The sequence below is a fragment of the Trachurus japonicus genome, chromosome 15 (assembly GCF_045865225.1).
Source record: "Trachurus japonicus isolate A0001 chromosome 15, Traja_1.0".
In the NCBI taxonomy this organism is placed as follows: Eukaryota; Metazoa; Chordata; class Actinopteri; order Carangiformes; family Carangidae; genus Trachurus; species Trachurus japonicus.
In genome coordinates this window covers 32,397,114-32,416,986 of record NC_140921.1, presented here as the reverse complement: position 1 = coordinate 32,416,986, position 19,873 = coordinate 32,397,114, and the positions used below count along the sequence as shown (strand labels likewise).

At 42.7% G+C, this 19,873-nt stretch overlaps 1 protein-coding gene across 6 annotated transcripts in view; it reads left to right on the top strand.

The window, feature by feature from the left end:
- smap1 (small ArfGAP 1) overlaps positions 1–19,873 on the top strand; it is a 321,183-nt gene that overhangs the window by 80,989 nt on the left and 220,321 nt on the right. For 3 of the 6 annotated variants that reach the window (XM_085800985.1, XM_085800987.1, XM_085800984.1), the window contains exons 5-6: positions 10,149–10,217; positions 14,119–14,178. In XM_085800985.1, the coding sequence (XP_085657111.1) occupies positions 10,149–10,217; positions 14,119–14,178 (129 nt within the window). The remainder of the gene's footprint in view (positions 1–10,148; positions 10,218–14,118; positions 14,179–19,873) is intronic. The other 3 variants (XM_085800988.1, XM_085800986.1, XM_085800990.1) reach the window with 2 other exon arrangements.

The window sequence follows — 19,873 nt, the reverse complement described above, 5'->3', positions numbered from 1 at the left end:
CACATTTGTACATGTAACATGGACAGAATCTCGTTCTTGAGAATTGAGTTTGTTGGGGTTATACCAACTATAAGTTAAGTTATTAAGATTTATTAAGTAAGTTATTAAGATGCCTCACAAAGGGGGCACCATTTATGTTGTGCTCTAACACAACTTATAAGAAAAGGTGTTAAGAATATTTAGATGCCTCACAACGGAAGCACCATTTATGTTGGGGTTATACCAACTTATAAGAAAAGCGTTATTAAGAGGGTTATTGGCTATCAAATTAGTAAAATATCAATACCAAAATATTAATAATTACTACAAAAATTATTAATGGGATTTAATTTTATTAAATCCACCTCGGGGCACCAGACAGCCAATGTACCAAAGTCAGTCTCATAAGGGTGTGCTAACTATTAATATAGAACCTTGTTTAATGATTAAGTTAATAATTATTAACAAAATAACATTATCAATAGCTGCAAAGTTGAAGGATTTAGAAGTTCTACTGCGTAGAGGTTGGCATACTCACTATTGTACAACATTAACAGACAAGTAAAGTTTCAAGGAAGTTTATTGGACACATCTAGAAAATGGAATAACAAAACATGAAACTAAGGCAAGCTACATCCACTATGTACACGTGTGTGTGTGTGTGTGTGTGTGTGTGTGTGTGTGTGTGTGTTGGTGAGAGTGTATGGCTATGTGTCGGTGACCATGTGTCTGTGAGGTGTGAAGTGCGATCTCAGACAATGGGAAAGATGGAGGATGGTTGCTCTGTCCTGAGACAAAGGTAATTACAACCAAATGGCCTCCAAGATGGCCTCTAAGACCAACTACATGTGATGTGGGGGAGGTGAACAAAGGTGTGTCCTTTGTTCAACGCTCAAGTTGCATGTTAAACATAGGTTCACTAAATATGAGACTATAGCTGACAACAACAAAGCAACAACAACAAAGCTCAAGTATTTTAACTGATTTCAATCAATACATACATTGGCATGGTTGAAGTACTCTATGCTTAGTCAAGGTGCAAGGTAATCCTAACTAGGCCCAGTTACGTTACCAAGTCACATGAAGGTGAGAAGATCCGGTGCTGGTGGGGATTCCTTCGGTTGCAGGGTTGCCGGTCCTGTTGCGGTTTGTCAAGTCCAGTGATTGTGTCTTTGTCCAGTGAACTACAGCCGTCCTGGCTGAGTAGTTTGAGTTCCGTTGAGGAGAGTCCTTCTCCTTGCAGAGTTGGTTGCTTTGTTTTGTGTTGTGGCTCCGTTGACTCAACTAGCAGAGCTTGCGTCGTGTTAGCTGGTTCCTTTTCTTTAATCCGTTGGTAGGCACTCGCGGCGCTACCAGTGGAGGCGTCTGCCTTGTGCAGGCCTCATGGAGATTGGAGAGCTGTAGCAGTAGCTCCAGGTGAGGAGCTGAGAGGAGCGGCAGCTCCTTCTGAAGAGCGGGCAAGAGAAGAGACGACGAAGAGAAAGAGGAGAAGCGAACTTCTCCTTTTTATATGGCCTGTGACCTCACAGGTCCTGGGGCCATACCTGACCAATGGGGGGTCAGTAGTGGAGGTTCCACACCTAGGTGTGAAAAGGTGAAGGACGCTGGGAGGCTGAGTTCAATGGTTTTCCTTTGTCTGGGAGACAAAGAAGCCATGCAGTCTTGTTCACCATTTTGACTGGGCTGAGTCCCAACATCCCCCCTTTGGTCTCAGGATCCCACGTGATGTGTGATCCTGTGAGCACCATAGTCCATTCAAAATGTCTGGGCAGTTCACAAACCAACTGGGCATTTGGTTTCTATCTATCTTGACTAAGCATAGACAGACTACAGAACAAAATCCACTTACATACAGAATGAAACATAACACACAACAAATAACATCTTCTAGTTATTCATCAGTGTAAATGATGGAATGTGGGTGTTAGTGATGCTATGGTGAGAAAGGTGAATGACATGTCATGATAGGTGTAAATACAATGTCATTAATAAGATACTGCAGAGGAGTCGATCCAAGATTACTTGCAGAAATCACAGTGATGGCTGAATCAAATCAGAATTTGCTGCTGTTGCTAACAAAACCATGCTGAGCTCTAACTGTAAGAAAATCAAGGAATCCTGCACTAGTACTTGTTTGACTGTCTGTGGTGTGAGGAGGAAGCTCTGGAGCTTTTGTGTCTTTGGTGTTTCCTCACACCTGGCTCAGGGCTGTAACGCTCCTGGTAGCTGGAGACAGAGAGGCATTCAGAAGAACTGTCACTATCTGAAAGGTGCTGACCATGTTTTACACTGTGGTCAGAGATGATGGGGCTATCATCTGATTGCTCATAGTTTTGGGCCACAATTTGAGCATAAGGCTTCCTACAGCTTCTACCGTGTGAATGCCTATCTCTATGCAGCTGGTGGACATGGCGGTTGCGCTCAGTGTCTGGACGTGGCCGACTGTCACCCCCCTTTGGCGTGTTGCGAGGGAGACGTCTTGAGCTTGCAGGTCTGTGTGACACATGGGTGTTTGAGCTGCTGGGCTCAGTTGTTTTCCCCTGTGTCTTGAAAGAGACTAGAGTTTCCCAGGTCACATATGTCATCTTCCGAACTTCATGCATTGAGAGCTCACCCTTCCTTGTCATGAGTGCAACCTGCATGTATATTGAGGGGTGAAGATTTTTCACAAACATAGACTTAAAAAGGGGGCTTTCCTCCATGCCTGGTGCATTCTTTCCTTGAAAATATGCATGTCTGAAACGGTTGTAAAAGTTTCTGGGGTGCTCAAGACGGGAGTGTTTAATTTGAGAAGCTGCAACTATTCCTGAGACCTCATCAACAGGGGAAGAAAACTCATCTAACAGTGCTTGACAAAGATCATGGTAGTTGTCTCTGACTCTGGGAGGAAGTGACTGCATGAACTTGTGAACAGCTTTTGAGCTGGTTTTCCACACAAGTTTGACTTTCTCCCTGTGGGTAGCGCTTGGTAAGTCAACTAGGCTGTTGTCTAGTTCACTGAGGTAATCATCAATGTTATGATTACCATTGTCAGGATCAAAGAATTGTAAGTCCTTAGCTAGGAACTCAATCACTTCAAGGCGGGGATACTGGGTGGTCCTGTCAGATGAAGGCGAGACTAAGCTATCCTGGACATCTACCGCCTGTGCTCTGGGTCTTACAGGTGGGAAGACAGGGGCTGAACACCTGTCATCCCTCTCCTGGTGTTGCAGGGAAGAGGATGAACAGTCCTGAGATGCTCTAGTCCCCCCTTTGGAGGGCTGAGCACGGGTGAAAGCATAGTTAACTGGCTGAAAACGAGGTGCAGTATATACACTAGATGATACGCTTCATGTCTCCTCACTATCTACGTGAGAAAGATGGGAAGCCAGGTGGCTGTTACCTCTGCGCCTTAGTGGAGGTTGGGGAGCTGACTTAGTTCCCAAGGACTTCAGGTCAGGTGGGAAATGTCCCCATCTGCATGGGGAAGGAGTTAACCTTTCTCCATGGGAGGAGTGTGAATCAGAGTAACCTGAATCACTTCGTCTGAAAGACTGTGGAGAGTCAGAGCGTTCTGACCTAAGTTTAAACCACTCCTCCTTCTGTGAGCAGAGATCTAACTCTGCTGAGTGCAAGCTTTCTAGGTAACGTAAGGCTTTGTGATTTGCTGTCTTCACTTCTTGAAGTAGACTAGCATTTTGCACTCTTAGGGACTCTACCTCTTGTTCCAGAGTTGCTTTGGTCTGAGCTGAAAGACTGGCCTGTCTGTGGCAGATCAGAAGCATGCATCGTAACAACAGGCCCTTGGCTGCTCTCTGAGCATCCCATCTGTCATTAAGTAGCAAGTCCAATTCTTTCCTACACTCACTGAGATTCAACTTGTTGATGAGTTCAGAGTAGCCGGGGTTTAGGCTCTGAGCCAGGGCAGACATGAACTGCTCTACAGAGGGGTTCTCCATTGTTACTCTGGGAGGTGAGATTAAGTAAAATCTAAGAAACCTTTAAAACAAAGCAATTTGGTTTGCAGTGGTGTTGCGTGGCAGACACCTTGTAGTGTAGCTTTAGCTATGCGCTACTCAAGTGGTTTCTTACAGTAACTCAAGCGGGGAGTGACAGCAAGGTACAAAACTTCACAGGGCTGGCAGCACACTGTGGCTCTATCTTCAAGCTCTATTCTTAATCAGGTTGAAATGCATGGCAGTGACAACCGGTACAAGCTCTCTAGGTTACACAGGGCCGGCGGCACGCTGTGTCTTAAAGTTAAGGGTAAGGGGAGCACTTAGCTTAACAACCAATTTTGACAGAACAAAGTAACATTGAATACGTGGTATTCAAATGCGGGACAGGAATTCTTAAAGTTCCTACAGAGAAGACTCAACTGGAAAGACTGGCAACAGTCGCAAATTCTTAATGCAGCACAATGGTCTTAATTCTCAAAAGAGTTTTAGCAAAACTCAGGAATAAATCAAAATTCAGCACAATTCACTTTCTGCATGTAAAGTCAGATGTCTACTCGTGTAGCAGACTCGCTCTGTTGAATGTGAACTTTTGGTTAGTTCAGTTTTGGATTTCACTTTCAGTAATGTCCAAAACTTTGCTCACAATTAATATTGTACAAATGTGAATACATGCCAACAGTACACAGCCTCGGACGGGGCACCATTTATGTTGTGCTCTAGCACAACTTATGGGATAATTTATTAAGAATTATTATGATGCCTCACGACGGAAGCACCATTTATGTTGGGGTTATACCAACTATAAGTTAAGTTATTAAGATTTATTAAGTAAGTTATTAAGATGCCTCACAAAGGGGGCACCATTTATGTTGTGCTCTAACACAACTTATAAGAAAAGGTGTTAAGAATATTTAGATGCCTCACAACGGAAGCACCATTTATGTTGGGGTTATACCAACTTATAAGAAAAGTGTTATTAAGAGGGTTATTGGCTATCAAATTAGTAAAATATCAATACCAAAATATTAATAATTACTACAAAAATTATTAATGGGATTTAATTTTATTAAATCCACCTCGGGGCACCAGACAGCCAATGTACCAAAGTCAGTCTCATAAGGGTGTGCTAACTATTAATATAGAACCTTGTTTAATGATTAAGTTAATAATTATTAACAAAATAACATTATCAATAGCTGCAAAGTTGAAGGATTTAGAAGTTCTACTGCGTAGAGGTTGGCATACTCACTATTGTACAACATTAACAGACAAGTAAAGTTTCAAGGAAGTTTATTGGACACATCTAGAAAATGGAATAACAAAACATGAAACTAAGGCAAGCTACATCCACTATGTACACGTGTGTGTGTGTGTGTGTGTGTGTGTGTGTGTGTGTGTGTGTGTGTGTGTTGGTGAGAGTGTATGGCTATGTGTCGGGGACCATGTGTCTGTGAGGTGTGAAGTGCGATCTCAGACAATGGGAAAGATGGAGGATGGTTGCTCTGTCCTGAGACAAAGGTAATTACAACCAAATGGCCTCCAAGATGGCCTCTAAGACCAACTACATGTGATGTGGGGGAGGTGAACAAAGGTGTGTCCTTTGTTCAACGCTCAAGTTGCATGTTAAACATAGGTTCACTAAATATGAGACTATAGCTGACAACAACAAAGCAACAACAACAAAGCTCAAGTATTTTAACTGATTTCAATCAATACATACATTGGCATGGTTGAAGTACTCTATGCTTAGTCAAGGTGCAAGGTAATCCTAACTAGGCCCAGTTACGTTACCAAGTCACATGAAGGTGAGAAGATCCGGTGCTGGTGGGGATTCCTGCGGTTGCAGGGTTGCCGGTCCTGTTGCGGTTTGTCAAGTCCAGTGATTGTGTCTTTGTCCAGTGAACTACAGCCGTCCTGGCTGAGTAGTTTGAGTTCCGTTGAGGAGAGTCCTTCTCCTTGCAGAGTTGGTTGCTTTGTTTTGTGTTGTGGCTCCGTTGACTCAACTAGCAGAGCTTGCGTCGTGTTAGCTGGTTCCTTTTCTTTAATCCGTTGGTAGGCACTCGCGGCGCTACCAGTGGAGGCGTCTGCCTTGTGCAGGCCTCATGGAGATTGGAGAGCTGTAGCAGTAGCTCCAGGTGAGGAGCTGAGAGGAGCGGCAGCTCCTTCTGAAGAGCGGGCAAGAGAAGAGACGACGAAGAGAGAGAGGAGAAGCAAACTTCTCCTTTTTATATGGCCTGTGACCTCACAGGTCCTGGGGCCATACCTGACCAATGGGGGGTCAGTAGTGGAGGTTCCACACCTAGGTGTGAAAAGGTGAAGGACGCTGGGAGGCTGTGTTCAATGGTTTTCCTTTGTCTGGGAGACAAATGGCGCATTTCCACTAGCACGGCTCGGCTCGGTACGGCTCGGCTCGGCGCGCTATTTGCGTGTTTCCACTTATCACCTCAGCCCTGGTTCCAAGCGAGCCGAAGCGTTACTAAAACGTGACGTCAGCCGACTGCCTTCCACTGATTGGCCGATGAGTGTCGTCACTGGAAGCGACGACCGACAACAGAAATGTTCCTGCTGAAGCCTGTTATTACCAGAGAATTTCTAATATTGGGACTGGCTCTGTTATTACGTGACTTTATTAAGTTTTAATATTTTTTCATGCGAGAAAGTAACTGTTTAGATCCCCGGCTGTTTAGAAGTTTGCCCCGATGTTTTTCGGAGAAGTGAAGCTCCAGGTCCGAGCAGCGACCGCGACACCACAGAGGCAGCAGCCCGGCTCCTGACGTGCTCCGCCGGCCAGCCTACCACCGTCACCCCGAGGAGAACAGACCGCTAATTAACTTCCCCGATGGCTTTTTAGAGGTTTACCACCGGCTGGTTAAACTCTTAAATGGTCTCACTGATGAAATCTAACAAGTGGCTGTAGCAGCAGTTTGTTTGTGGTTAGAAAGAAGATCAGCACTGCCTTGGGGTCAGCCTACGCACAGAAAACACCACATTACATCAATAAATAAATGTTTTACAATGAACCAGGCCGATCTCAGAGCTGGCAAGACTCTCCGGTAAGGCATATTGAACGGTTAAATGCCGTTAACGGGACGAGAGCAGTCAAAACGGCGGTTTAAAGCTAGCTACAGCGAGGGTAGGTTCACTTCCTGTTTACAAAGTAAAAGCACCAATTCTATCGTAATGGCTTTCCTTATGATAAAAGGCAATGGGTATTTTATTTTGTGAAAGTAACCGGAAGTGCGTTGCTCACTACGGCTAGCTTTAGTAACACCGACTTCGTTGAAACAAAATTGTAAACAGCTGGTATTTTGTCAGTTTTTCAACACGTTGGGGATCTAAACGACTACTTTCTCACCTGAAAATGATTCAAATGTTGCTAAAGTTATATATTTACAGAGTTTAGAGCGTTGCTCGGCGCCGTGTAAATGACGTCACGGCGGCACTAGTGATACTCAGTTGTAATGGAAACACAACCAAACCGAGCCGTGCCGTGCCGTGCCGAGCCGTATCGAGCCGAGCCGTGCTAGTGGAAATGCGCCAAAAGAAGCCATGCAGTCTTGTTCACCATTTTGACTGGGCTGAGTCCCAACAAGTTCATTACGAGAACACATTAATTACTGAGCTTCAGAAGTTTTATAAACTAAGTGAAATGGATCACAGCTCTGTTGTTAAAGGGAACATATGGAAATATCAATTTTTGAAGGCTCTTTAACATGTATTTGGGTGTTTGTCTTGCCTTCTAGACCCCAAAATGCAAGAATTGACAAAGAAATCTGTAATTTGCAGGCTCCCTAGACACCTCAGGGTTTCCGCTACATGTAATTGATCGTGGCGCACCGCCACGGCAAAATAAAAGCCGCCACACCTTCAGAATGATGATTTTTTTTTATTTAAATTTTTTAATGTTAAAACAATGTTAAGCAGGGTTTCCACAACCAGTTACCAATAGGTAGCTACTTTGCAGCCCTTTCCACTACACAGTTACAACTTTCGACTCATGCTTTTCAATCATAGCTGAGTTCTTTATTTCCTCCTCATTAAAAACGAAACTTATCAACCAGCGCATCCAGTGTTATACCATTAATTAACGACTCTGTGGCGGCCGGGGGACAAGCGCTTCGCACCTCAGCTCTGTGTGTGTTCATCTGTCGCGCTCTGTTTCGATTATTAAATAGGCTACAAACGTACACACATTGGCCTCACGTGTTTGTCATTCGCGGTGTTTTATTTTGAAAATCGACCGGATTCTCTCGTGTTTCTTTGTGTGACTTCCTGCCAAGATTGACACGGTGGCTCGAGGCTCGTGGCTCGTGCACAAAATAGACCAAACGCCGAAATGATCGCTGCATGCCGCGGAGGATTGGACGCCGAAATGCCCCCGCATCTCCGTGCAGCCCCCCCCCCCCAGGTCGGACAATCTGGTCCCGCACGCATGCACCCCCACCCCCCGGTTGATCAGACCACCCTCGCCGCCACTCTTTAAAAAAATCCTGGAGGAAACACTGCACCTATAGGAACTATTTTAATTTGTGGAAAAGGGGCATAATATGTCTCCTTTAACTCACAGATGAAATGATTTCAGATCTTCTCATCTCACTTCCAAATGTCACACTGCTCCTTTAAATCTTTCAGTTTGCCAGATAAAAACAAAATGCCAATGTTGCTCTGTATCTTGATGTGTAAATTGATCTTTTTTTGTGTGTGTTTTGCTAACACGTTCATCGTTATAACTTTGCAAAGTGAATGGAGGTCAATGTCTCCAAGTTAAAAAACAAAAAACAAACAAACAATGGAGCTTTGAAGTGCTCTGAAACATGGTTTTAAATTTTAAAGTGGTTATAATCAATACTTGACTCTCACTGTTCTAAAAACTCACAACCTGCACAGCACCAGCAGAAGATATTAAACATACCCTCAGGAGGTGGTGGAGACCAAACATGGAGCTCAAAACAACAGAGAATACTGGATTTAAATAGTTGCTTTATATCCTGGCTGTGTAAAGAAGTAACTGTAGCCCGACATCATAAAGGTACATGTCAGTGTTGTCTCCCACCTATACTTCTGCTAGACTTCAGTGGTCAACAGTGGGTTAAAGCTTCCTCTGTGGCATTAAATATTTATTCATATTTGTTCAAAATTTATGTTTGGAGGGAAACACTTGCTAACACTTGACACGACCAACAGTGGCCAAAAATACTACAAGTATCACACTTTGTTAAATCCTGAGTGATACCCATCCATTTGTGACATTTATACCTTTTTCTGTTCAGGGAAGCCAATGAGAAAATGGAGCTGTTTACTCTGACTCTTGTATCTAATACTGTAAGTCTTTTCTTTTACTGAAGCTGGCATACTAACCAGTCTGCCCTGAAGATGTAGAACTGCCCTGAGGAGGAAAGTTAAATAGGGGAAGATAGATTTTAAGGCCTTGAAAGGATGATTACAAAAACAAGTTTCACATATTATCCACACAAAAAGACGCGATGACAAGAAAACAAAATGTGTGGATGTGTAAAAAGACTACAACTAAAGCTGAGTCCACAGTGTCCAGTTGAGTTTTGCGGTACCTCAAGTGGACTCTTGCTGAAACTCTGAATTGGCTGTGTCCTCCAGCTGTGCAGCTCTTCATGAGACCGCTGGGAGGATAACAGAAATACCCCGCATTTATCTTTTTTCTTTTCCTGTTACCTTTTTCACATTTGTCAACTTGTTCCATGGCTGCTGTTGCCCTGCTTGATCCTCGTTTCCTTCTCTACAGAACACTTTGATGAGCTCAGAAGGAATAAAAAAAAAAAAAAGCGGGTTGTGAAAGCAGCCAGTGTTGCCAGTAAGTCTGCAGAGTTCAGTTCAGACCTGCGCTCAGTCAGCCTCTCAGGTCAGTGGCGGGTTAATGGAGGTCAACCCTGCACTCCATAACCGCGCCGTGTTTGTTGCTCTGTGAGTCCCTGTTTTGACACCGTTGATTCTGTGCAGCTGTGAGGCTGAATATAACCTTGGCTCGCTGCATCTATTGAAGCAAAGTGTACTCCGCTGTAGTGGAGAAAAATCTCCTTCATTCCCTCTAATTAACTCAGCTCTCTCTCTGCTCTACTTCACTCTTGTTCTCCCTGCATTGCTCCTTCTCTCTCCGCAGTCTGTTCTCTTGGTTCTTCCTGTCTGCCCTCCCCCTTCCTCTTCCTCTTCCTCTGTTGTCTGCGTCTAACCCTCTGTCTGAAATTCTCTGTCTTCCAGCAGAAGTCTTCTGAAGCTGCTCCTCCCTCCACCTCACCGTCCTCCCAGGCTGACAGGAGCAGACAGGAGGTACAGCTCTCCCTTCTCTACACTCTGGTGTCGTGTTGTGGTTGTGTTCTGCTGCCGTGTTGTCTTGTAGAGTGGTTGTGGTGTTGTCATCATGTCCTGTGTCACTGTTTTGTTGGCCCAAGTAGACACCGCAACAATGGACGATACTCAGTTAGTTGCAGACTGTTTGAGTGGCAGCTAGCTACTCCAGGGCTGCCACTAATGGCTGTATTAGCATTAATCAATCCATCAACTCTTATAGATTGCTTGATTAAACTGAATGATTAATTTTCCTCAAGAAGATCATTTGCAAACACTCACATGGTCAGTCAGTGTAAAACAACCCACATTCAGGCCTAAAAATTTTCTGTTTACATTTGTACAGTGTAAATTCATTATGAGCATAGAAAATAATTCTCACACCGCTTAAAGGGATAGTTCAACATTTTGGCAAATTGGCCCAATGCCACAATCCCTATAGTCTTAGGAGTAGGTTTGTTACCTTTAATTGTCGGTGCAAGCTATTTTTAGAACGGCGGAGCAGAGCTGCGAGCTGCACTCTACGGAGGCTCATGGGATTTCTTGGTTTCCCTCATCAAACTCATCAAATACACAATCCAACAACTCCACAACGCTCTGGTGGACAAGTTGTGACCTGCACATTCACCACGCTATGAGATAATAACACAACGTTACCAGACAGAGTTGTTTTAGAGGGAAATGCAGAGACTGCTTGCCAGAACCAGAACTTATTAGTTTTTATTGCACTCAACAGTAAAACTAAAGTGATATTTGCCATCAACTCTTCAGTTATCCTCACTTTACATCAGCACAATTTCAGCATTGATGTTGTCGATTATGGTGACTAATCATGAGAACTCTAGTGTTGCCTGAATAATGTCAGAAAATCTCTTTTCTTTCAGCGCCAGAGTTCTAATATTATGTTCTAACACTGTAGAGATCTCTTTCTGTCACTCAGACCTTGTACGAGGTTTTATTCAAACATCGTGTAAAAGACGTCACGCTCGGATCAACTATGTAAAGCTCAAACAACGTCCAAGGAGGCAAGAGATCAGAGAATTATGTTTGTTTTTCCTAATTAATTCCTACGTGTTATCTTCCAGTAGTTCAACAAAGTTTTATCAAATCTGATTCTAGCTTTGGATCGCGCTATTAAATCCTTGTTAAAAGCCACAGAGACTTTGTTGAGTTTAATTGGGTTTAGGTCTTAAAAAGTTAGAAATGACTCAAGATTCATCATCAGTTGGTGCTGGATGAGAGGACAGAGACTCCACAGTTTTATCAGCTGCCTGATTTATGTTCACAACCAGCTCCAGCACGAAGCGAAAGAGCAGAAGAATTGATCAAATGCATTGTCACACATTAAGTTGATTAGCTTTAAAATATTGATTCATTCAGCGACGGGAAGAATCAACAGGATCGTTACCTTGAGCTGCAGTGAATGATCATTTTAAACTTTTGCATGCAACATGTCCATGTATGCACACAACTTTCTGCTAACAAACTCAATACAACATACAGTGGCATGCAAAAGTTTGGGCATGCCTGGTTAAAATGTCTGTTAATGTGAACAGGTAAGCAGAAGATGAAATGATCTCCAAAAGACCTACAAATGACACATTCCCTTTACATTTTAAACAGTATATATTTTTTTATTTTCATGTTGTACATTTTCAAATAAGAGAAAAGGAAAAAGGATTGCAGCAAAGGTTTGGCCACCCTGTATATTTAGTACCTAGTAAACTATCAGAGTGTGTAATAGTAAATATCTTGTCTGATACCTTGGTCAAAGTTCTCTGAGAGCTCAAGTCTCCTGGGTTTCACATTCTTTTGCAGGCTGCTGCTTCGGTTTCCTTTTACTGTAGCAAACCAAAATAATACACTAAAATATTGCAAAAACAATGTTTCATGTTTAACTTTATGTATTTTGGAGATCATTTTATCTTCCACTTGCTGAACTGTTCACATTAACAGAAATTTTGACCAGGGGTGCCCAAACTTGGCATGTCACTGTATTGCATTTTATAGTAAAAATGACAGTTGTGCAGCGCTACACATCAGGGATGATTCAGTTTTCCCTAAGCACTTCTCCTTGACTTCCCACTGAAAGGATAAGTCATATGGATAATGAATGAAATTAATTATTATTATTAATATTATTATTTTGAATATCTGACTGTGCTTACACTAGGCTTTTTTAAATACAAACTTTATTCATAACAGATGGACATACTTGTAAATGCACTGAGGTGTTAAAAAAGATAACATGAATGCAATATACAGAGGAATTTGAGCTATTTAAATCATAATTTAATATAAATAATGAAGCTTTTAGTGCTGGGGGTTCTACATTTGTGTGGATCTGTTGTGAAACTACGGTGACACATTGCTCTTGATGTTGCTGCAGCAAGGAATTGTGGGCTTAATCTGCTGTCCTTTCTTATATGATGGTCCACTGTATCCTATGCTGAAGGAGATGAGCTAGGAAGCAGTGAAGCTCCTTTATCATTTAGCTGAGCGATACTTCCAGGTCATTTCACTTAGTTAAGAAGATGTCTGGGCTGGAGCCTGTGTCCGAAATGTTGTTGTTTTGCTCTATCGTGAGCAGTAAACTTGAGCTTTTATTTATGATATAAGGTTGGCTAAAAGAGGGAGGGGGTCCATGTGATCACTGCCCCTCATGTTAACTGTTTAATTAAGTGAGAAACAAAAGCCCAATGATATGTGGAGGGAGATCCCAGCTGTAATTTGCAGTGTTTTATTAGCGATGATCAGATGGGAGTATAATAGCCTGGGATCAGATGGGAGTATAATGCAGCTGGAGAAAATTGCCCAGTGCTAGCCTCATTAGCTCACAGAGTCACAGAGTTGGTGCCAGAGCCAGAGCCAGAGCCAGAGCCTCACAGATAATATACTCTCAGTCATTTAGTTCAAGACCAGAACAGAACAGGAACCAGGATCTGCTGCTGCAGAACCTGTTGAAACTATATATATGCAAAAAACAGTGGCAGAAGAATCATTTTAGTTAAATCTGATTTGCATGGCTCTAAATATTGATGTTATTCACTATTCCTTTCTGTTTGTTATGTTCTCAAGACTGAAAAAACCCTGAACATTTAATGAAGCAAACAGACTGTTGTTGTTACAATAATGGCTCTGCTGGAGGCTTCACTCGCTAAGCTGAAGCTTTTCTCTTTGGTTTCCTGACAGTCATTAACTGAAGCATGTTGGTGGCTGGCATCAGCACTGACTCATTTACATATAACAAAGCAAGACAGAACCATTAACCTGAAAACACTACAACAACTCTCTGCACGCTAATAATGTCTGCACATTAAATCTGAGTGCATTAAAATCACATTAAGGAGTGAAAGATCTAATTGTTTTCAACCTGCTATGAGGTATAGCAAATCTTAATCATTAGGGCCTCATGTCACCTCCTATAGAATATTATAATGATTGTCAAATGGTGATTTAATGAAGAAAAGTTCCTTCTTTCAGCATTCTTAATTAGCTTTATATTGCTAATTATAGCATCACAGGGCAGGGACATGTCCGGTATGAATATGATATGCTCTTTGTTGCAGAAATGATTTATGCATCTATATGTGCTGTTATACTGCACTTCATTAAATAATGCAGATTCTATTCAGATTCAGTCAAAGTATGCATGAAGATTGATTATTATTGTTAATGTTACACTCGCCTCTAGTGATTTAAAAGGATGCCTTGTAAGCTCTGTAATTCCAAGAGTAGAAAATTGAGCTTGATCAGTGAATACATGTGCTGGAACATGCACAGGACGTGTAGAGGCACAGTGGCCCGACTGCACATGATCTGACATGAATGAATAATACCTGCTGTATTAACTGTAGCAGATCTCTTCTTCTCTTCTCCACAGAAGGAGCGGGAGAAGAAGAAAGAGAAGGGCGTTGATAAAGAGAGACTCAACAACACAAAGGTACAAACACTGCACGCTTGATAGAGTTCATGTAACCTGGACAAATACAGCCATAAGTGATGACGTGAATCACACTGATTTTTTTTTTTATCATAACAGTGTTTCATATCAAGGTCTGGTATTTCTAAAAGCAGAGGTACCGTATTTCCTCTAATAGAGGCCGAGGCCTTTATTTACTTTAGCTGCCCAGGGGAACCGGCCTGTATTGGAGACCGGCTTATATTTGAGAGAGGCTATTATTTCTTCCTCTGTTTCATGCTGGTGCTCAAATTTGACAGTTACCGTGCTCAGTTTTCATTCTGCCTACAATTAATTATATTTTTTTTACACATTACTGTAGCAGGTACCGCAACAGCAGCGATGCTGCTAAAGCTCTCTTCGGTCGAGTTGTCAGTGACTGTTTCCTTGAAGCGTGGGTTCATGTGGCACTTCAGATCTAGCTACTGCCATCTGCTGGCACTTGTGGGTTACTGCATCCGTGTTTGGCCGCCTGAGACCAGTGCATCCACAGTGACTGAAATTCAGGTTTTTTCTGTTTGTTTGTTTTTTTCCCATTGACCCGGCCTGTATTTGGGGCCGGCCTTTATTTGTTCGTGTAAACCACGCCCCCGGCCATTATAACAGACCCGGCTATTAAATAGATACCGGCTACTATTAGAGGAAATACGGTATTTAAATGAAATTCACGTGGTGCAATTAAACAGAATTTCCTCGAGCAAATCAATTTTCCATTCTTCTCCTTCAAAATTAACTCTGAACACATCCTCACTACTGAACAGCGTTAACACCTCTTTTTCTCTTTCTTTCCCTCTACTACTCCATTTACTCCTTCTTCTCTAAATGTTAGAAAATCTCTGGCAGGGAAAAAAGAAACACTCAAAATGATATAATTGTCAGTAATTTGTAGGTTAAAGGTTCAGGTCCATCAGAGGACAACGTCTGGGTTAGAGTTCTCAACGGGCCTGAAAATTACAACCCGAACCGACCCGACCCACAGGGTATTAAGCCCGGACCCGACACAGCAGCATTAATTATTTGCCCGAACCCAGCCTGGCCCGAAACCCCCCCCCCCCCAAAAAACGGCGTGCTTGACGCAGCACTCGTCTTCTGCCTCACGTCATCTGGCCCCTCCGGTACCGGGACTTAACGTACTGCTGTAGGCGACACTTGCCCTTTGATCAGCGGGCGCTGTTGATTACATTTTTGCTGCGGGAACGGTGCCTTTGTGGAGATTTATCCACCAACCAGTGCGCGTGCTGTTGACGCACAGCTGCAGCTGTGGAGTAGGCACATGCCTATTGTCTGCATTTTCCGGCAGTAATGTTTCAGTGGTTTTGCCCACAGCAGCACAGGATGCAGAGTGGGAGATTTGTCTGAGACTCACACATGAACAAACAACAATTTACGTGTTTTATGAGAGAAAAAAAGGAAGCCCGAGGTCCGACCCGAACTGACTAACTGTCTGTCGGCAGTGTTGGGCACATTACTTTAAAAATGTAATTAGTTATAGTTATAAACTACATACTAATGAGTATTGATGCGTTATAAATGAATAATTCAGTATTTGTCAATGCTTAACTAATGATTTATAGTGTGTACTTATCATAAAGTGTTACCAAAATAACTGAGTTAGTAAATTAGTCACTACATTATAAAAGTAACTAATTACCAGGTAAAGTAACTATTGCGTTACTTTTTTATAAAATGCTCACATATTTGGACTTGGCCCCGAACCCCCGTTTATCTGGAACTAACCCACTCACTCAGTATCGTCCACACACCGCTGATCCAAACAGCTGATAGGCGGAGTGATACAGCTTGTCGTCGAGCCTGTCTGTGCGGAGGAATACCGAGTGAGTTGGTTACGTAGTTCCAGATAAACGGCTTTTTTCCGACTAGCTGATGATTGAAAGAAATGTGCATATAACGTTTACTTACTTTACTGTATTATTTTGTGATGGGACTTCTTCAGTCAAGTAATGGCGCATTTTAATTTAAAGGGACTACGAGGAGTTTTGGAAAGCCAAGTGTTTTCACACTACATTTCTCATGAGCCTCCGCGCATGGTGAAATTCTTGGACCGGCGCAAGACGGACAAAAGCAAAAACATTTGCCAACAATGTTTTCAAATCGAGAATTAAAGTCAGAGGTTCGAAGACGATCAGATACCGTCGTAGTTCCGACCATAAACAGCGATTCAGCTGTGTTATTCCCATGACCTTCAGCGAAACCGAAACTAGGAAATGCTGGGTGAGCCGACCACTAAATACCGTACTGACCCGAATATAAGACGACCCCCTTTTTCAAGACCTGTCTTTGGAAAAAATACCTTTTTCAGACAAAATCAAAGAAAAAAATAGTCTTTTTAAAATCATGTTTTCAGTATCTGTGAAATAACGTTCTTGTTGATTGTAGCGCCCACTGATCTCTTATGTGTGGGTGTGTGTCCATCTCTCTTGCACTCTGTTTACACAAAAACGCACACGCATCAGTTGCAGTGTTTTATTTTGAAAATTGTTTTCATTTTGAAAGTTGACCAGATTCTCTCGTGTTTCTTTGTTTGACCTGCCCGGCTTGACGCGATTGCTGCAGGACGTCTGGTGTGAACGACACAATCGGTTAACATGGGCCCCGAAAAACTGGCTCAGCTTCTCGGCGCTTTGCAGCTATTCGGCACTTCCGCATCCGGTGTGTCCCTGTCCCCAGCGACAACGCGGCCGTAGCCGCTGTGATACGACGACCCCGCCCCTGAAGGAACTGTGAAGGAGTCAGCTGTGATTAAAAGGACCTAAACCGAGTGGAGTTGAGCCGAGCTGTCACTGATCGTCCTCTCAGATGCGGCTGCATCTCTCCAAAAGCCCTGACTTGCTTGGGCAGACGTTGTTTGGTGTCACTCGCTGATTTGCATATATAAATATCTAGACCCCGAATATAAGACGACCTGTCTTTTTCAGACTTTTTTTGACGGAAAAAATATCGTCTTATATTCGGGTCAATACGGTAATAATGATTACAAAATGACGATAAAGACAAGACGATATTTTTATCGAAAATGGACACCTTAACAAGTGTAGGAATGTAAAATTAATCCACATTACTCTTTTATAACCAAATACAAACTCCTCGATTGTCCCTTTAAGTTGATTTATAACACCGTTATTCCCATCACAGTCTGTCAGTGAGTGACAAGTTGGTTCACCTAAGAATCAATGACATGTAAATGTTTTTTTGCTGTGAGTTTAATTGCCTTTTGTTGTAATAAATGCATCTTCAGAGCTAGATTTTAAAAGTGGGTTTATGTTTTCAGATTTTTGCAAAATTCAGAATGAGATGCAGTAGATCTTTGTAATGATTTAACACAAGGGAAAGAGATGCCAGTCTCAACCATCTCTGCGTGTAGAATGCAAATCGAAATTCAAATTCAGTAGCTGCTCGTGTGTTTGTCTTTGAGAAGCTCCGCGTTCACCATGAAGACCGTCCTACCAGTGCCCCCGCAGTGACAAGCAGGGGAAATCACGGAGGCCGAGGCCGAGAGAGTGCAGCCCGGCGACACTGATTGTGCTTCATGTGTACACCAGTGTGTTGGTAGCAAAGGTAGCGAAGGGCCTGAGAAGTGCTGCCTTCTTTATGTGTGTGTCAGCGCACCGTCGCGAATGCATGATGTGCGACAACAGAGGGGGCGAGTCGCTCCACCTCTGTGTGCAGGAGCTCAGTCCTCGGGGGGAGAGGACGGTGGTGGTGGTGGTGGGGGGGGCTCCTCATAAACATTCATGCTGCTCATAGATGCTTTAGTTTTGCTCTGTGCCTCAGGGTGGAGAATTTCTCACTCACACACTGATGTGTGAACAAAGAATCATAAAAAAACAACCACAGCATCCACAGCTCTGAGAGTGGCTCTAAAACCGAAGTTTCTGACACGTCTGAGATGATTTCTGTCGAGCAGCCTCCTCCTTGTCTTTGAGAAAGAAAAGAACATTACATCACCGGGTGTAGTAAGTGAAGCTCTTGCTGCTGGCAGAATTAGCCAAATTTAGCTTTTGTTAAATGTTCATTGCTCCAGAAAAAGATGTCCTAACATCATGAAAGACGACTTGCGTAACATTCACATTCAGAACTTAGCAGATACATGAGATGACTTCTTTTAGCCGACACACACCTTTACAAGTAAATGACATAATTCAGGCTTCATCTGCGCTAACTGAGGTCTGGAGCAGAGGTCATTGTTGTGGGTGTGTAATGGAGCTCATGTGCATATGTGCCAGGACTGTGGTATATAAGGCATATCCTCAGTGTGTGTGTGTGTGTGTGTGTGTGAGAGAGAGAGAGAGAGAGAGTGAGAAACGGGGAAGTACAGGACTGAATATGTGTGTTTCTGGGTCATGGTTGGTAAATTCAGAGTATTTCCATGGCCTGTGAAGCAGTGAGGGAATACTGTGGCTTCCAGTGATGTGGATACTGCTGTGTGTGTGTGTGTGTGTGTGTGTGTGTGTGTGTGTGTGTGTGTGTGTGTGTGTGTGTGTGTGTGTGTGTGTGTGTGTGTGTGTGTGTGTGTGTGTTCAGATGCTCTACATGAGCAGAAATGTAGGCTATGGGCAGCTGTATCCACCGAGAGCTGAGAGTAAAATGTAACCACATGGGTCTGTTCTCCACTATTAACATTTAGATACATTTTTTATCACAATTATTTTTCATTAACAAACACCAAAACCTAAAAGCAGATTATTTTTTATATGTTCTTATATTGTGATTATCTTTTTTGATTAGCAATTGATCTTCTCAGCTCTGATTTGTTGCTATAACATCAGGAAATGACATCAATTAAAATAGGACTGGAGGAACTGGCTATTGTGTGGATTTTTTCCTAGTTATTAGTGTGAATGCTGAAAGCATGCTGAAAGCATTCACACTATTGTTATTCAAATCTTTATTCTCTTTTTTATTGTTGCTCAGTTCGGCCATTTTGTTTCAACTTATTAGTGTGAATGCTGAAAGCATAATTTCAGCTAGAGACTTCATTCAAATTCTAAGGGTGTATTCACACCTTGGGCCTCATTTATCATCATGGATACACCTTTTTTTACACCATTTTTCCCCCGTTTTGTGCGTACGCACTTTTCTCCGCCAAATTTGGGATCTATCAAGCCAAAACCTGACGGGGAAAAGTGCAGACATTTACACCCATTTTGAGGCTGGCGTACCGTGATTTACGCCTTTTTTGAGGAACAGGAGGAATTGGCGACACCGTTGCTGAGTCAGAGAACTGCAGTGTGCGCGCGGATAATATTTAAAAGACAATCAAAGCCGTTAAGGAAACATTCCGAAATAAGTCAGTCATGTGCGATTTTCATATTATGATTTTATATATATATATATATATAAATACGATCATGTAACTTAATCGAAGTTAATATACATATACATATATATATATATGTATATATCAAGGGGGCAGTTGTCGGTCTGAGAAGTGAAGCTCACTTCCGCGTTCAAAAAGCTGCAATCCCCTCGGCTGTCGCTGGGGGCTGGCTCCAGAAGGGAGCAACTCCAATTGAGCCCCATGTTAAAATAGCCGATTTTACAGCTTTAAAAAACATATTTACAGCCTGGTACATTTCATTTTTTTGGTCTCAACCGATAGTTTCTACCCCCGCACACACTCTGAGGGGGGTGAATTTTTTTTAAAACTCTACCGTTT